The following is a 19679-nucleotide window of genomic DNA, read 5'->3' as shown; positions in this document are numbered from 1 at the left end:
GGACCATTGATGATGGGGCAAATCTATGTGGCGCCAAGAGTAGATGGGATCCAGAGATCGGGGGAAAGGGAGGAGGAAGGGTTCTGTACGCTCTGAGCCTTGAATGGAGGTGAGACTGATTGCAGATATGAGTGGCCACAGGCTAGGCGTGAAGGGAGCTTTTGCCCCTATTCCCTGCATGAGGCATAAGGGCAAGATTGAGGACAGCAATGAGCCCGGGAAGAGTCATTGAGAGAAAAGGCAGAGAGAGGCGAGATCAAGAGGAAACAAACCTTAACAGGGAGGGAATTGGAGGACAAGAAAAACAAAAATGTATCTGTTGCATGAGGTACCTGGGGCCCACCCTCATTCTGTACACTAAGCATTCTTCCAGGGTCCCTAGCTAGTTGGCTGGGTGGCTTCCAAAGAGCTTTGTTGATTCAAAGGACTGGGGAAACCACGATCAGCACTCTATCTTTTCTTCAGAAGAATAGCATTCATACTCTCAGCCTGGGTCTGGAAAGAAAGGAAACATTCCCTGGGAAAGGGGCAATTTCCCATACCTGAAAAGAGGCTGGAACTTTGCCTGAGTGGGAATGAAGAAGCTGAATTTAATTAATGAAGCCTGTGCTCCATTCCCAAGCAGGGAGATGGGAATCGGGGAGACTAGCCAATCTGCCATGTCATTAACACAGGTGCCAGTATGGGAGAGATGATCAAGGCAAGGCACAAAACAGTGACTTTCATACTTGGCCATTCCTCAGTTGGAATCATCTGAAGAGCTTTAAAAAGTGATTAATTGATCCCTCACCAGAAGTTCTGTTTAATTGGGCTAGGATACAATCAGAATATTTTAGAGCTTTCCATGGTTAAGAATCGCAGGGCCAAGCTACCCTACGGTGGTTTACTAAGTCAATAGATCATTTTTATGGTGAATAAAAGGCTTCCTTTCCCTGGAATGAGAAAAAAAAAAAAGGAGAATGAGGGTGTCTTGAAGGTCCTACACAAGGTCTTCATTATTCTTTTCTTCCATTTCTTTCTGCCATTCTGCACCAGCCATACATAAGTTTTTTCTTGGGCACATCCATAAATTTACGGTTTTCTATCTAGCCTGCTCTTATTCTCAGGGAAATACAGTCTCATGACTCTCCTGGACTGAAATAACTCCAGAGCTATGTTACCCACTCCCCATGATTCCAGTGTGTTCTCTTTACCTAATTCCACCACAGCCGTTATCCAGCAACGGCGTGCCTGGCACCCATCTGCCCTCTGTATGGGGCTGCAGTCACCACCGTGGAAGGTGTGGCAAGCATCAAAACCAGGATTCACCCTGTGCAGGTAAGAGCAGAACGCAGTCTGGACCAGCTGATGGCATCCCACGCAGTCTAATGTACTCCATTTAGGTCACCACCTTTGAACTCTTTGTGCTTTTAAATTCTCATTTTGTAAGATTCAGTGCTTCATAGCTACGGATCTTTTCAGAGATCTTGTCAAGATCCTTTCATTGATTTTAATATATCTTAAACCCAAGACTTTCTCAGCCCTATCCTTGCCCTAAAGTGAAAAAAGAACAATCCAGTTTGACAAGAGAAGAAAATGAGATAACAAATCAGAAGTTTATGGAAAATACTAGTTGTCCATTCCATTTCAAAATTACTAAACTCTAATGGAGAAGCCAGTTATGTGTACAAATACTCCCCGGGTGCTCTCCAGATGTCTGACAAGTAACCATACAATATGCTACAATGAAACACAACTAAAATAATGAAGCGTTTACTAAAACTTCAAAAACTTTTAAAAGAAATGGTAATGTAATTGTTATATACTAGAATAGGAACTTCTGCAAAGGTTGAGTTTTAAAGGCAATGTATAGAAAAATTAATTATAAACAGCCATATTTTCCCATGAGATTCCTTCTCTTGGAAGGCTGTGGTTAGAACACAAAGCTCTCCTTTCAAGAGCTTCCTACGATGACAATGTCTTACCTTTGATGGGCATTTGTTAACAGTAGAAGGTATTTTTTAAATTAGAATTCTTTTTAAAAAATTATTATGGATACATAGAAGTTGTACATGTTTATGGGGTACATGTGATATTTTCATACAAGCATATACAATGTATAATGATCAAATCAGAGTAAATGGTATCCATCACCTCAAACATTTATCATGTATTTGTGTTAGGAACATTCTAATCATACTCTTTTGGTGCTTTTGAAATACACAATAAAATATTGTTAACCGTAGTCACCCTATTGTGCTACCAAACACTAGATCTTATTCCTTCTATCTAACTGTACTTTGGACCTATTATCCCTTCTTTATACCCCCCTCTCCACTAACCTTCCCAACCTCTGGTAACCATCATTCTACTCTTTTTTTTTTTTTTTTATACTTTAGGTTTTAGGGTACATGTGCACAATGTGCAGGTTTGTTACATATGTATCCATGTGCCATGTTGATTTCCTGCACCCATTAACTCGTCATTTAGCATTAGGTATATCTCCTAATGCTGTCCCTCCCCCCTCCCCTCACCCCACAATAGTCCCCGGAGTGTGATGTTCCCCTTCCTGTGTCCATGAGTTCTCATTGTTCAATTCCCACCTATGAGTGAGAACATGCGGTGTTTGGTTTTTTGTCCTCATTCTACTCTTTATCTCCATGAGTTCAATTTTTTTTTTTAGCTCCACATATGAGCAAAAGCATGTGATATTTGTCTTTCCGTGCCTGGCTTATTTCACTTAACAAAACATACTCCAGTTCCATCCACGTTTTTGCAAATGACAGGATCTCATTACTTTTTACAGCTGAATGATATTCCATTGCGTATATGTACAACATTTTCTTTTTCCACTGTTAAAAGAAAACTTCAGACAAATTAAATTAAACAGAGTTTAATTGAGCAAGGAAAATAAATGATTCACAAATTGGGCAGCCTCCAGAGTCACAGCAGATTTAGAGAGACTGTAGGGATGCCTTGTGGTCAGAGCAAATTTATAGACAAAAAAAGGAAAGTGATGTACAGCAAAGGAAGTGAGGTACAGAAACAGCTGGATTCAGCTGGGTTGGTTATAGCTTGGCTTTTGCCTTATTTGAACACAGTTTGAACAGTCAGCAGTGTATGAGTGGTTGAAGCATGGCTGCTGGGATTGGCTGGGACTCAGCTACTGTTGCAGTAGCATACTTCTAAGTCAGGTTTTCAGTCTTGTCTATTGCTAAGTTAGGTTACTGTTCCTCCACAAGAACTCAAATGTGGAAGTATGGACGTTTCTCAGGCCAGATTTAGTTTGATTTAACACCACTTATGTGTCGGTGGACACTTATTAATAGATTGATTCCATACCTCAGCTATTGTAAATAGTGCTGCAATGAACATAGGAGTGAAGATATTTCTTTGATATACTGATTTCTTTTCTTTTGGGTATATTCCTAGCAGTGGGATTGCTGGATCATATGGTAGCTCTATTTTTAGTTGTTTGAAGAACCTCCAAACAGTTCTCCATACTGGTTGTGCTGAGATTCCCACCGACAGTGTATGAGGGCTCTCCTTTCTTAGCAGAAGGTATTAATTAAGTCATTTTACTCTCTAAATCCTCGTTTCTTTATCTGTGAACTAGAAAGTGTAATTTAGAGGAACAAGTAAAATACTCTGAAGCCATGTTCATGTGAGTTTTGGTCCTTACTGTAACTCATTAATTGTGTGACCTTGGGTGATTTTCTTGACTTTTCTTCATCTTCAAAATTAGGGTAATAATAGTATCTTCTTCAGAGGATGGTTATGAGAATAAATGAATAGTTGTAATAATATTTACAGCCATGTTAACATGTCACATCTGAAACAACTTGCCATCTAGCAATAAGTCCAACCACAGCCATACTTTCCTCTCACATTTGAACAATGGCTATCCTTTCCATTGAGCCACAGGTGAAGTCTTTGGGTTTCATTTTAGGAGCCATGCTGTTTGGAAAATGTTTATTTAAAAGCATTTGAATCACATTCAAGCCGGCCAGCTGAGCACCCTGAGAGGCATAGGACTGACACACAGAGGGACCCCCAGAGCCGTGGCTCACCTCTGTATCTTCATGGAATAGGGTCTCTGTATAGAGTAGACAAAGTACATTGTCATTTATCACTCTCCTTTTTCATTGTTTTGTATGTTCTGTCATTGCATTTGAGTGTATAAAGTTATATGTGCATAAATTAACTATGTGACTAGCATGCTGCTAAATAGCACTTCACCATTCTCAGAGCATTCATATTGATTATGGCATTTAATTAATAATAACTTCTATCATATAGATGGAGAAAGGTATAAAAATGACTTGCCAGAGACGACATTAAATGATTTGTGCACATTCATTCATTTATTCCTATAACCATCCTATAAAGTAGACACCATTATTATCCTAATTTTAAAGATGAAGAAAAGTCAAGTAAATCACTCAAGGTCACACAATGAATGAGTTGAAGTAAGGACTAAAACTCACATGAACATGGCTTCAGAGCATTTTACTTCTTCCCCTAAATTATACTTCCTATTTCACAGATAAAGAAATGAGGATCTAGAGAGTAAAGTGACTTAACTAATACCTGCCACTAGGCTGTTCTTGAGGACAAAAATAATATGCATATGGTTCCAAGAAATAAAAGTGTTTTTCTTCCAGGATACACCTTTCATCTTTTACCCTGAAGTTATTTCTGGAAAGCTAAATATATAAGCTCCACTGCTTGTTGTTGTTCAAGGCAGAGAAGCAAGAGGTCTAAAGCATAAATGATGTACATTGTCTCCCAGGAAAGACTTGCCAAGTGTCATGGCACGCAGTGTGGATTCTGCAGCCCAGGGATGGTGATGTCCATCTACACACTGCTGAGGAACCACCCGGAGCCAACCCCTGAGCAGATCACCAAAGCTCTGGGAGGTGAGCATTCTTGACCCTCTGCAGGCAGAGCCCAGGTTAGAAAGTGCCCAAGTAACTAAAGAAAGATGTCCCAGCCCATGGAGAGAAGTTCATAGCACAGCTTTGGGGTTCCAGGCACCTGGCCAACAAGTAGGCCTCCGTAGTACCTGTCTTGACACGAGTCCTTTCTACTTTGTCTTAGCAACAGTGATGCCAGAAATTGGGGTGATATTGGTTTCCTTACAAAACTTTTTCCTCTAGTAAAGCCCTTTGTAACTCTGCAAAGGCATTGAAATGTGCTGCTTCTAATACTTTTAACACAATATTTTCCAAATGTGGAAATTTGGATAGTGTGGAAAAATAGAATTTTACTGGCTTTTTTGTTTGTTTGCTTGTTTGTTTGTTTGTTTGTTTGAGACGGAGTTTTGCTCTTGTTGCCCAGGCTGGAGTGCAATGGCGCAATCTCGGCTCACTGCAACTGCCTCCTGGGTTCAAGTGATTCTCCTGTCTCAGTCTCCTGAGTAGCTGGGATTACAGGTGTGTGCCACCATGCCTAGCTAATTTTGTATTTTCAGTAGAGACGGGGTTTCTCCATGTTGGTCAGGCTGGTCTCAAACTCCCGACCTCAGGTGATCTGCCTGCCTCAGCCTCCCAAAGTGCTTGGGATTACAGACGTGAGCCACCACACCTGGCCTGCTGTTTGTTTTTTAATTAGTCTGTTAAAATCATTCATTAACTTTACTTGCTAAAATTAATTTGCTGGCCGGGCGCAGTGGCTCACGCCTGTAATCCCAACACTTTGGGAGGCCGAGGCAGGCAGATCGCAAGGTCAGGAGATTGAGACCATCCTGGCCAACATAGTGAAACTCTGTCTCTACTAAAATACAAAAATTAGCCAGGCATGGTGGTGTGTGCCTGTAATCCCAGCTACTCAGGAAGCTGAGGCAGGAGAATCGCTTGAACCAGGGAGTCGGAGGTTGCAGTGAGCCAAGATGACGCTACAGCACTCCAGCCTGGCGACAGAGCGAGACTCCGTCTCAAAAAAAAAAAACAAAATTTTCAAAGAGGAAAGACTTTCAGATACTTTGCATTTTCATGTTCTGGTTGGGATCATTTTATGTAATAAGATCAAGAAGATCACAGACAATGATTAGTTATCACAAATAAGCTTAGAGAGCAATTCAATCTCCTGTGGCAAAATAGCTATCAAATTTAAATGAACAGGGCTGGGCACGGTGGCTCAGGCCTGTAACCCCAGCACTTTGGGAGGCCGAGGTGGGAGGATCACCTGAGATCAGGAGTTCGAGACCAGCCAGGCCAACATGGCAAAACCCCGTCTCTATTAAAAATACAAAAATTAGCCCGATGTGGTGACACCTAGTAATCCCAGCTACTCGGGAGGCTGAGGCAGGAGAATCGCTCGAACCCAGGAGGCAGAGGTTGCAGTGAGTGGAGATTGTGCCACTGCACTCCAGCCTGGGCAACAGAGCAAGACAATGTTTAAAAAAAAAATTAAATGAACATAATTTTCCACTAGAAAAAAAAAAAAGCATGTTAACAAATGTAGTCTCCTGTAACAAACATACCAAGTTCCAAGGTAACTCATCACTGGTTCTTAGAAGAAAGCGGTAAAAACAAACATCTGAATATTATAGGAAAGCTCTTTGTCACTTTCAATAAACAGACCAAGACAGAAACTCAATTTTATGACAAAAAGATGCAGAATAAAACTAAGCAAAATTTTAACTTAAATATTATAGTAACTTGTATATAAATATTCTTTAATATTTTCCCTTACTACTCAACAATTTCTTTAGTCAAAATTTTTTGGTTTCTCATTCAGTAATATTAAAGCTTTGGACTGCAACCTGAATGGATATGAACAATGGATAATCTTTTCTCAATAATTTAATCCACATTAATGAGGTATTTGGAACTTTGAAAAGCAGAGATCGTATGATTTGACATACTTTTTCTTTGTTTGCCTGAGATATATAGGCAGTCTTACTGAGATGGATTATTTCCTGCCAGATTCTATGCCTGTAATTAACATTACAACTATCAATAGATGGTATTGCCAAGTTTGGCTAAGTGAATGAAGTAGATAACCTCATTCTAGGTGTAGAGAACTTGGAGAGTATATTTTGTTTCACAATCCATTTACTTGTGCTCTTTCTAGAGTTAGAAAGGTTAGGTTCACTGATAATCTTCATATTCATATTTTAAGAGAAAGAATAATATAAAATAAAGTTCAAAGAAATGTAATTAGTATAAGCATATAACTTCTCAAATGATTCGCTGGTACAGATCATTGTTTCATTTAATCTAGTCTTTTCAAGACTAAGAGAATAGAAGAGAATTTTTGAATTTTTTTTCTTAGAATCAGAAGAATTTCTGTAATGTATGCAATTAGCTTTCCTTTGGTGGGCCTTTAGTAGGACTTATAGACTGAACACTGACTATGTGGCTAAAAACAAAAACAAAACAAAGCACCCCAGTGCTGGCTCACACTAGCCTTTAATGTTTGCTTACAGTTTATCAGCAAGGAGGTATTCACTGCCTCTTAAATACTTCTAGTTCGTGTCATGTAGTTATATTCTAGGCATTGTAGCTCCATCCTTCTACTCCAAAGAAGAATTCTAAGTTCACAGCCTTCTGTACTTTTTCTTCTTAGCAAAACGAAGAAATAGATTATGGTGTCTTCAGGCATTCTTGTGTATGCAGTTTCTTCCTAAATTATTCTCATTATAACAAAAAGAAAGGAGTATACCTGTTACTCAGGTTTCATATGACTCACTGCATCAGGTTCTACAACACTTTACTTATAGATGTTTAAACCTGCCCAGTCCTCACATTGTTTCCAAAATATTTAATCTGTAGTTGCATGTAATTTTATATTTGCTTTTTGGTATAAAAATAATATACTCATATTATTTTAAATGTCCAAAAAATTAAAAGACAAGGAAAAACTCATTCATAATTCTGCCACCAAGACACAACCACTGTCAAATACGTCTGTGTTTTCAGTCTTTTTTTATATATCGGTTTTGTTGCTTATTTTAACTTACTCGTGACCATTATATATACAATTTTAAATTATATGTATAATTTTAATAGTATAAGAATTTTCCCATGTTATTAAAACCTCTTCATTATTATCATTCATACTGGCTGCAAAATATGAAGTTTTCTTTAAAGACTGATTTCCCTCACCCTTTCCACCATATGTTGGAATTGTTGACTGATTAAAACAATACCAGGTAGTTATTGAACACCAACTGTGCTGTTCTGGAGAGGTTCAAAGACATCCAAGTCAACTTTACCTTCTTTAGGAGCTTAAGATCCACTGAGGGAGACATACACACATCAATGACCCTACTCCTCAAGCATAGGGGATGCTAGGTATACAGAAAGATCCAGACAGTAAATGCTATGGCTCTGGCCTGGGGTTTAGAGCAGACCCCATGGAGAACGGGAATGGAGGTCTTGAAGAATGTTTCCAGTCCCTCTTCCCCTAAGAAAGCACTTGAGCTGGGCGCAGTGGCTCACACCTGTAATCCCAGCACTTTGGGGTGCTGAGGCGGGCGGATCACCTGAGGTCAGGAGTTTGAGACCAGCCTAGCTAACATGGTGAAACCTCATTTCTACTAAAAATACAAAAAATTAGTTGGACGTGATAGCGCGTGCCTGTAATCCCAGCTACCCAGGAGGCTGAGGCAGGAGAATCGCTTGAACCCAGGAGGCAGAGGTTGCAGTGAGCCGAGATTGCGCCATTGCACTCCAGCCTGGGCAACAAGAGTGAAACTCTGTCTGAAAAAGAAAAAAGAAAGAAAACACTTGAAGGAGAAGAGACTACATGAGAAAGGCTTGATAAAGGGCCACACATGAGATGTTATGGGGTGGCAGATATGCGAGTTACAGGGTGGCAAGTGTGAGATGTTACAGGGTGGCAGGTATGCCACTGTGCTGGAAATAAGAGAAGGGAAAAAAAAAGCTTTGTGGTATTTAAGAAAGAAAATGTAACCACAAGGTCCATTTTTGAAGAACATCTCCAGGGGAAACATTTGTTCCAAAGAACCAACTGGCTGGGTTTAGGGAATAAAAAAGAATCTAATTACTAACATAGTTATTTTTCTAAAAACATTAAGGACTGATATGCCATATATTCCTATGTTATTCATTAAAATGTGATCCCTTCTTAATCAGGTAATTTGTGCCGCTGCGCTGGATACCAACCAATTGTAGAAAGTGGAAAAACTTTCTGTGTGGTAAGTTTAAAAAAATATATTCATTTTATTGCCTTGATATATTAATGAACCTTTGCAGAAAATAATCTATTTCATTCAATAATTTCTAAAATAGCCCACATTGAATTTTCTAATCACTGAAATTGCTTAAATGCCCATTGTTGGTATTTTCTTATATAAACTGTTAGCATCTATCCTGTTTATAGCCCCAAATTTGGCACTTTCCTAAGAAGTATAATATATTGCCCATGACTTCAAGAAATGAATACTCTCTTGAAGAAAATGAAACATAGAAACAATAAAAGTGTAATTTAAAAGCAAGATTTTAAAAGTTCAATATATCCTATATGTTATATGCATAAATTTCAAAGGAACCTGGATTAAATAGAATTAATGAATGAGAAGAAGAGAGACAGAGGGGACTTATTGAAGAAGGGGAGTTTTGAGCTAGGTCCTAAAGGAAGTAATAGAAATGAATGGCTGAAGAAAGGTCAGTAGAAAATTCCAACTCATAAAATGTAGGGAAGTAGGAAAAAGAAAGCTAACCAAGGTTCCAGTAAGAAATTGATGCCTGGCCAGGCACGGTGGCTCACGCCTATAATCCTAGCACTTTGGAAGGCCAAGGTGGGTGGATCACCTGAGGTCAGGAGTTCAAGACCAGCCTGGCCAATGTGGTGAAACCCCTTCTCTACTAAAAATACAAAAAATTAGCTGGGCGTGATGGCGCATGCCTGTAATCCCAGCTACTCGGGAGGCTGAGGCGAGAGAATTGCTTGAACCCTGAGGGCAGAAGTTGCAGTGAGCCGAGATCGCACCACTTCACTCCAGCCTGGGCAAAGGAGTGTAACTCCGTCAGAAAGAAAGAAAGAGAGAAAGAGAGAGACAGAGAGGGAGAGAGGAAGGGAAGGGAAGGGAAGGGAAGGGAAGGGAAGGGAAGGGAAGGGAAGCAACTGAAGCATTGGAGAGAAAGAAGATACTGCTTGAGGCTAAGAACTTTAGCCTTGGCTGGGCACGGTGGCTCAGGCCTGTAATCCCAGCACTTTGGGAGGCCAAGGCAAGTGGATCACTTGACATCAGTTCGAGGCCAGCCTGGCCAACATGGTGAAATCCCGCCTCCACCAAAAAATACAAAAATTAGCTGGGTGTGGTGGTGCCCACCTGTAGTCCCAGCTACTCAGGAGACTGAGGTTGGAGAATCTCTTGAACCTGGGAGGTGGAGGTTGCAGTGAGCCAAGATGGCATCACTGCACTCCAGCCTGGGCGACAGTGAGACCCTGTCTCAAAAAAAAAAAAAAAGAAAAAAGAAAAGAAAGGAAAAGAAATGTAGCCTTAAAGCTGATAAACAACATGTAGTCATTGTCTGTTTGCAAACCAGGAGTAACACAATGACAATAGTATTTCAGGAGTTCCTGTCCCTGTTTCATCACCACTAGCCTATGGGGCAAGTCACTTAACCCATCTGAGTCTGTTTGGCTGCTGTTAAAAAAAAAAAAAAAAAAAAAAGTACTGTAGGCTGGGTGGCTTATAAACAACAGAAATTCATTTCTCACAGTTCTGGAGGCTGTGAAGTCCAAGATCAAGGCCTCTGCAGATTTAGTGTGTGGTGAGGGCCCATTTCCTGGTCCACAGATGAGGCTTTCTCGCTGTGTTTTCACAGGATGGAAGGGGCAAGGTAGCTTTCTAGGGCCTCTTTTATGAAGTCACTAACTAATCTCATTCATTAGGGCTCTGCCCTCCTGACCTAATCACCTGCCAAAGACCCCACCTCTTAATACCACCACCCTGGGAGATTGAGATTCAACATAAGAATTTTGAGCGAACACAAACATTCAGACCATAGCCTCAGGGTCATGGAGTTTTCTTACCTGTACAATGGAGATAATAGTAGTCCTAAGATCAAAGGATTATTGAATTTCTAATAATAATAGTTATTATTACCATCTTGATTATTATTCCCCACTCTTACACAGTTTACTCCAGCAGGAAAACTGACATAATCATATATTGAGACAGCCAAATTATTTGGGAACAAAGCAGGGTAAAAATACCTATGTACATACCTATATAGAAGTACTTAAATATAGCCTAGCCCTCTCCCTAATTTAAAAAGCCAAAAAGTGGCCGGTCACAGTAGCTCACACCTATCATCCCAGCACTTTGGGAGGCTGAGGCAGGTGGATCATTTGAGGTCAGGAATTTGAGACCAGCCTGGCCAACATGGTGAAACCCCATCTCTACTAAAAATACAAAAATTAGGCAGGCAGTAGTGGCATGCGACTGTAGTCCTAGCTACTTGGGAGGCTGATGGAGGAGAATCCCTTGATCCTGGGAGGTGGAGGTTGTGGTGAGCCGATATTGTGCCACTGCACTCCAGTCTGGGTGAGAGAGTGAGACCCTGTCTCAAAAAAAAAAAAAAAAAGCCAAAAAGTGTGAAAAATAATAAACTTTGCACTGTGCAGCAGCCCTACAAAACAGAGAGTCCCAGAGTACAGCTAGCAGCTGCCCTTAAGAACCTCCATTGAAAAGCATGACCTGTAGCTTGTACCCAGGCCTAAGTCTCACTGCAGGGAAGTGTGGGTGCAGAACTTGGGACAAACAAGAGAAGGCAAGCCCAGCATGGAAGGCATTTCCGTTACTTTCCCCAAATTTATATTTTTTGTAACTCATCATCTCTTTCAGACTGCAAAAGCCTTTGAAGAATCCATCAGTCTCTCAGCTACTGGGTATTTCAAGTAAAGGGCATTTTTACTTTGGTTTAAACTACACTTGGGCAGGGGTGATGCGCACTCATCAATCTGGACAGATGTCCAGATAGTGCTGGAGCTCTGCTGTGCTCAGTGTTAACCCCTTAGTCATGGGGTCGTGGAGGGTGGGGAAGGAGATCTGGGGGAGGACCAGGGGCTGGGAACAATCCAGAGGCGGCAGCTGTTCAGCAGCCGGGAGGGACACCAGGAGGGACACCACAGATGTCTATACATGCCCGGGCCCATGCCAGGAACTGTGCACTGGAGGGCAGGGGTCCAATACCAGCTGATCTTCTCCTCGGGTCTTCGGTGGAGTCTTGTGGCCCTGACCTAATGGTCCTTGCAGGAGAAGGTGGGGAGGCCTCCAGCCACTGGGTGCAGACACTGCCTGGAGCCCCTGCAGGGCAGCCCTTCTGCTCTGCTCATCTCCAAGATTCCACACCGTGGGGTGATCCAACCACGAGTGGGAAAAGTGCCTCTTCTCCTCACTCCTGATTTCTCTTCTCAGAGGCTACCAGACAAATATGGACTGGGAGAAGGGGGAGGGTAATGCTTACCCGTATTATGTTTATGGAGCAGCCTGTTCTGAGGTTGAAGTCGACTGTCCCACGGGGGCTCATAAGGTAAAGACTGATGTTTCCATTACACTATCTTCAGTGTAAACACTAACACTGTAAAGAATAACTAACGTTGTAAATAACAATAAACTCGATCCTCCCAATGAAAAACTAGGGACAGGTACATAATTTTAGTAAACATTTATTTTTAAATAAGTAATATTTTCCATTATCTATTTTCTCTGGCACAGCTTCTTAGGACCGACATCTTCATGGATGCTGCTTTCAGCAAAAACCCAGCCCTGGATATTGGACGGGTGTGTGATTCCAGAATCACCCCACAGGGACTTTTGCTCAATCCCATTTCGCAGCTATTCATTCAGAATACTATTTTCCAACATGCTCTAAACCTTTTTGGGGGGTTGGAGTCTTACTCTGTCACCCAGGCTGGAGTGCAGTGGCGCAAACTCAGCTCACTGCAACCTCAGCCTCCCAGTTTCCTGCCTCAGTTTCCTGAGTAGCTAGGATTGCAGATGCCCACCACCCCACCTGGCTAATTTTTGTATATTTAGTAGAGACGGGGGTCTCACCATGTTGGCCAGGCTGGTCTTGAACTCCTGGCCTCAAGCAGTCCTTCTGCCTCGGCCTCCCAAAGTGCTGGGATTACAGGCATGAGCCACCGCGTCCGGCCATGCTCCAAACCTTGTTCATATTAGTGCAAGTATTCTGTAATACATACTGTCTACTATGCACATGCATACAACACGTAGAAAAAATACTGAAAGTAAATTCAAGAAAAAGTTAATGGTTTATCTACATGGCAGGAATATATATGATTTATTCTGCTTTATGATTATCTGTGTTTTCTAATTTTTCTTCAATTAGCATTGATATGTTCATAATTAGAACATTACGTCAATATAATAAAGTTACATTAGTGTTCGTATTAATATTGAGTTTAAACAGACTACACAATTTACAGAAATTTAAGAAAAAAAGAAATGTTTAAACACAATTTCCCCTCACTTGCTGAATTTAATTCTGATTTTTGTCTTGCAAATAAATAAAATTAACTCACCCAAAGTCTTTTTAAACTTGGCGTTGAAACCTTCCCAGCTGTTGGCACAGTCTTGCTTTTTTCTAGCCCTGTTACTCAAAGTGGGGCCAACAGACCAGCCACATTGGCTTGCCCTAGACCTGCTAACCAGCTCCCAGGTGAGGCCAAGACAGCTGGTCCACAGTCTGCACCTGAGTAGCAACTGGGAGCGCTTGAGTAGCCTGGCATCAAACTCTGACATATGGTGCTTTCGTCTGCCAGCAACTTCTCACCATCCTGGGTCCTAAGAGACTGGTTTACCTTGCTAGCTGGGCTGATGGGCTTTACAAGGAACAATTTGATTGGTCCCCCAGTGTTTCTCAAAATATGGCCCTTAGACACTGCAACAGAAGCTCCTGTAGTGCTTATTGGAAACACGAATTCCTGGGCCCACCCCAGGCCCAGACGTACTCCATCATAACTGTGCCAGGCTGTTATGGCCTAGCACAATTTTGTTAGGCGAAAATTGCTCTTAAGCCTGTAAGTGAGAGAACTACTGCTAGCCCCAGGCCCTACCTCCTCTGCCCATTTCTTTTCCCCTCCTCCCAGCTAATTCCTGCCTTGTTATTGCTTAAGCAAATGCAAAAAGGAAGATGATCAGGAAAACCCTACGTTTACCCCATCAGAAAAGGAAAGAAAACCAGAAGTGTGTTAGGCTGAATCTCTTGGGCTTTGATCTTTTCCTTTAGAGACACACATTGTTATTTCCAAATTTAGCATTTAAATTTACTTACCTTATTCCTACATTTTGTGTTTTAATAAAATGGAAACTGTAACTCGCCAATTTGTTAACTCTCCAATTTTTTTTAAAACATCGCTTTAAAAGCAACCTTTTTCCTGGAGCATAAATGTATGTAAATAGAGCTCATCATGGCTTTTAATAAATATAATTATTTCTTCCAATCTACGCTGTTTAGCATTGATCTACTCTCCCTAGTAACATGAAGGAAAGTCAGCCGGGTGCGGTGGCTCACGCCTATAATCCCAGCACTTTGGGAGGCCAATGTGGGTGGATCACCTGAGGTCAGGAGTTTGAGACCAGCCTAGCCAACACATAGTGAAACCCCATCTCTACTTAAAAAAACACAAAAAGTAGCTGGGTGTGGTGGCACACACCTGTAGTCTCAGCTACTTGGGAAGCTGAGCAGGAGAATCACTTGAACCTGGGAGGCGGCGGATGCAATGAGCCAAGATCGCACCACTGCACTCCAGCCTGGGTGACAGAACAAGGCTCCATCTCTCAAAAAAAAGAAGAAAGAAAGAAGAAGAAGAAGAAGAAAAGAGGAAGAGGAAGAGGAAGAAGAAGAAGAAGAAGAAGAAGAAGAAGAAGAAGAAGAAGAAGAAGAAGAAGAAGAAGAAGAAGAAGAAGAAGAAGAAGAAGGAAGGAAAGAAAGAAAGAAAATAAAAGTCAAGAAATCCAGATAGTATAATGAATTACAGTATCCTAATTCTATTTATTCTACTTCATATTCCCTCAATGTTAACTTCTTTTTCATCTACTTCAATAGACATTTATGGAGAACCTATGTGCCAGGCACCATGCCAAGAACAGAATATAAGAAAGCCAGGCCTGAGATGCTCATAAGCTAGTGAGAGAGAGGAGGAGAGTGAGAGTGAGAGGTGAACAATGAAATGCCCTCCAAGCTCCACCACGGGCAGGAGTGTGTTCCAGGTGCAGCGAGCCTGGAGGAAGCCGTTCCTAAATCCAACCAGGGAGTGCTGGAAGGATCTTAAGATGCAAGAGGGGCCCTAATCCTTCAGCTGAAATGTGGAGGAGGAATAGGAGTGTGCCAGGTGGACAAGTTGGGGTAGGAAGGGGTGAAGACAGTCAGGAGAAACTGCATTTACCAAGACTCGGAGATGAGAAAGAAGCTAGTGGGTTTGGAGAATTAGCAGGAATGTAGCCAATGTCAGGCACCTGGAGTGTGGGGTACCCAAGGATGAGGCCAGGCAAGGTGGCAGGCACCAGTTCTAAAGGACCCGTTGCAAAATCCACTGCAGTGCTTTCAAGAATGGCTTATTGGCTGGGCACGGTGGCTCACGTCTGTAATCCCAGCCCTTTGGGAGGGTAAGGAGGGCAGATTACAAGGTCAGGAGTTCGAGACCAGTCTGACCAACATGGTGAAACCCCGTCTCTACTAAAAATACAAAAATTAGCAGTGTGTGGTGGCGGGCGCCTGTAATCTCAGCTACTCAGGAGGCTGAGGCAAGAGAATTGCCTGAATCCAGAAGGCGGAGGTTGCAGTGAGCCGAGATCATGTCACTGCACTCCAGCCTAGGCAACAGAGCAAGACTCCGTCACAAAACAAACAAACAAAAAAGAACAGATTATGATCCAGAGCTCCACATTTATTCACACTGTAATATTTATTCAACCAATATCAAATTCTTATAACCTGTGAAATTTTTGGCTGTAGATTGAGGGAGGATTTATTCAAGGCATGGGATTCTATACCATAGAAGAACCGAAGTACTCCCTAGAAGGTGTGCTTTATTCTCGGAGTCCAGATGATTACAAAATCCCCACTGTCACTGAGATACCAGAAGAGTTCTATGTCACTTTGGTGCGTTCCCAAAATCCCATAGCCATCTACTCATCCAAAGTAAGAACTTAAACCTCTGTGTTAGTTGGCTGTGGCTGCCATAACAAAATACCACAGACCAGGTGGTTTAAACAACAAAGATTATTTTCTCACAGTTCTGGAGACTGGAAGTCCGCTACCAAGGTGTTGGCAAGCTGGTTTTCTCCATGGCCTTTTTTCTTGGCTTGTAGTCAGCCATCTTCTTCCCACTTCTTCACATGATCCTCCCTCTGTGTGTGTCTGTGTCCAAATTTCCTCTTCCTATAAGGACACCTGTCATGTTGGATTGGGGCCTGCCTGAATGGCCTCATTTTAACTTAATCATCTCTGTAAAGCCCTCTTCTCCAAATACAGTCCCATTCTGCAATGCTGGGGATTGGGACTTCACCAGATGAATTTGAGGAGGACACAACTCACCCCATAACAACTTCCTCTTGCGAGAAATTATGAAACTATCCCCTGAATTTACTATGTCCTTTGAACTGCAAATCCCAAAAGGAGAAAAAGAAAAGAAAAGCATGCTTGTGGCAGAGTGACACTGACTCCAGAAGCCCAAGCCGGATCTTCATATTTTGCTAGAGATCATGAAACAAATCTAAATCAAACAAAGGTCAAGAGACCTTCAACTGGCCCATAAAGACCTTGGCAAGAAAGGGCTCTCACATACAAGTGTGAGAAAAAACACAACTTCCCCAACTTATGTTCTGGTCTGAGCCCTCATCTGGACAGACAGGTGGTAACTTTAACCTCAGGTTTCCAGAGGATTCCCTCTTTCCTGGGAGTAGCTCACGATTGCTAGGAAGGCAAGACTTCCTATCTGAATGGGCTCTGCCTCCACTTCTACACCAGACTTTGGCCATGGGCATTTCTAAGCTGGCCCAACACAGCACACAATCCTGCCACTTGGGGTCTAGCTGTCTCCCTGCCAGTTCTGCTAAGGAGCCAGACCCCTCGACTGTCACCCCTTCTCCCGGCCTCAGAGGAACCCCTCTGCCTACCGGCCCCCTTTTTCCCTCCATATTTGCCTCAGAGAAACCTGGAATTTTGACAACAACCAAAGCCTGGGGAAGCCTTTAACTGCTTCCAGCCTTTGTCTCATCCCTCCACCAGGACCCTGGACACAGATCATAGACCAGACTACCTGCAAGAAAGCAGGAAGAAAAATCAGTACAAAAAAGCATTGGTGAATCTTTTGAAATAAAATGTCATCATAATGGTAACTCGAAAGCATCCAATCTATGCCAGGGAAGTTAACACACATGAAAAGAGGCAACCACCTCACTGTCTTTCAAGTTCAACTGCAAAGATTGTGATTGTTTCATTTTGGCCTTGAGTTAGACACAAATGTTTAGGAGCCGGAGTTGGAGCATCCTACAGGGCACCAAAGGCAACAGGAGTTTGTAGCCCCTCCCCTCACATCAGCTGATGTGGTATTTTGATTAACTCGGTAACCAAATTGCATTTTCACCAGCTACTCTGAGGTGGACACCCAAATCACCATGTGGGGGAATTTGATTCTGGCAATTTTGAAACACTAATAAAGCCAGAGGAGAATGTGTGTGTGTGTGTGTGTGTGTGTGTGTGTGTGTGTGTGTGTGTGTGTGTTTGTGTACACAAATTAGTCCTAAAAGAACCGTGCATTCCTGACAGCCTTTTCTTCTCTCAGGGATTGAGTGAGGCTGGAACGTTCTTGGGGTCCTCCGTGTTGTTTGCCATATACAATGCAGTGGCTGCTGCCGGCAGAGAGAGGGGGCTCACCAAGATCTTCGTCCTGAGTAGCCCGGCAACCCCTGAGATGATTCGGATGACCTGTGTGGATCAGTTCACCAACGTGGTAAGGGAGGCCCCTGTTGTAGTCATGGACTTTCAGGTTGTTGCTATGGATCTGACAACCATGACAATATTACAGGGCAGGTTCATCTTTTTCAGTGAAAATTCTCACTTTGCCTTCACCTGCCACTTCATATGCGCTTTTTCTTCTTTTTTTTTTGAGATGGAGTCTTGCTCTGTCACCCAAGCTGGAGTGCAGTGGCACGATCTTAGCTCACTGTAACCTCTGCCTCCCGGGTTCAAGCAATTCTCCTGCCTCAGCCTCCCAAGTAGCTGGGATTACGGGTGTGTACTACCACGCCTGGCTAATTTTTGTAGTTTTAGTAGAGACAGGGTTTCGTCAGGCTGGTCTCGATCTCCTGACCTCGCGATCCACCCACCTCGGCCTCCCAAAGTGCTGGGGTTACAGGCATGAGCCACTGCACCAGGCCTCCATGTGCGCTTCTTAACAACTGCAAAGTGAGCAAGCCTCTTCAAATTATGATTTGATTCTTTCAGACCCCAAAGAAAAACACACTTATTTGAGCCGGTGTTAACAGCAAATGGACATGGTAGGTTGCTTCTTTAAACATTTTATCAAAATGTAGCTGATGTGGTATTTTGATTACCTCACTAACCAAATTGCATTAACTAGATATCTGATCTGGTCAATCATGCAGAAAGTATTTGTTAAGCAAACAAATAAAAATAACTTAAATGAAAATATCAAGTCACTGAGCACACCTTGATATGCCTTGTAATCACAGAGTACACTTCCATTTTCCAGCGGCTAAAAATATACCCAGAGCTAGCATTAGAGCCTAGTCCTCTATTGAACTGCTTACTTTAGCCCTAAGTGAGGCTTTGGTTTAAAATTAGATTGCACTTTATTACTTGGAAATTACAGGGCTTCTGAGTAAGTTGCATCTTATACCAAACAGAAGTTTATGAGGATAAGGAGGTTTATGACTCAAGGACTGAAACAAATATGAGAATTATATAATTTTGATATGAATAAAATGGACATTGACTTGTTCATTTTTCAAAAACATAATTTGTCTTCTGGCCAGGCATGATGGCTCACGCCTGTAATCCCAGCAATTGGGGTTGCTGAGGCGGGCGGATCACTTGAGGCCAGGAGTTTGAGGCCAGCCTGGCCATCATGGTGAAACTCCATCTCTACTAAAAATACAAAAATTATCTGGGCATGGTAGTGCATGCCTGTAATCCCAGGTACTCAGGTTGCTGAGGCACGAGAATTGCTTAAACCCAAGAGGTGGAGGTTGCAGTCAGTCGAGATCGTGCCACTGCACTCCAGCCTGGGCAACAGCGAGATTCCGTATCAAAAAATAATAATAATAATTTGTCTTCTGAAGTACAGCATTTTTAATATAATAAAGTCTTATTAACAACTATCTTTCCTCTTTTGATCTTTTTTAGATTCCCAGAGATGACCCTTCGACATTTACACCTTGGTCCATCTGTGTCTTATGCCTATATTTCCTACAAAATGAAAGAATATATGATTGACCTTAAAAGTCTCAAATCAGAACAAAATACAGGTTCGCCCCCAATTGTCAATGATAATTTTAGCATCGTTTAGGTATTCTCTGTGGTTTAGATCACTACATGATTACATTTTAGGATGCAAATTTTCACCAAAAGGTATAATGAGGCTTAAAACCAAAAACTCAAAAATTCTCATTTTCGTTTGCATTATCCTGAAAATCTACATCAGCATGATTTGAAAGCACGATAGAGTTTTTA

At 42.0% G+C, this 19679-nt stretch overlaps 1 protein-coding gene across 1 annotated transcript in view; it reads left to right on the top strand.

Annotated features, from left to right (window-relative positions):
- The window catches only part of LOC116810478 (aldehyde oxidase 4-like), a 123329-nt gene extending 103887 nt beyond the window's left edge, over positions 1 to 19442 (top strand). Inside the window, exons 8-13 of the mRNA XM_058427571.1 lie at positions 11804 to 11856; positions 12377 to 12491; positions 12677 to 12742; positions 15939 to 16124; positions 17770 to 17937; positions 19353 to 19442. Coding sequence (XP_058283554.1) covers positions 11804 to 11856; positions 12377 to 12491; positions 12677 to 12742; positions 15939 to 16124; positions 17770 to 17937; positions 19353 to 19442 — 678 coding nt within the window. The remainder of the gene's footprint in view (positions 1 to 11803; positions 11857 to 12376; positions 12492 to 12676; positions 12743 to 15938; positions 16125 to 17769; positions 17938 to 19352) is intronic.
- The last annotated feature ends 237 nt before the right edge of the window (positions 19443 to 19679 follow it).

The sequence above is a fragment of the Hylobates moloch genome, unplaced genomic scaffold (assembly GCF_009828535.3).
Source record: "Hylobates moloch isolate HMO894 unplaced genomic scaffold, HMol_V3 SCAFFOLD_1, whole genome shotgun sequence".
Classification (NCBI taxonomy): Eukaryota; Metazoa; Chordata; class Mammalia; order Primates; family Hylobatidae; genus Hylobates; species Hylobates moloch.
This window is presented reverse-complemented; position numbering and strand designations above follow the sequence as displayed.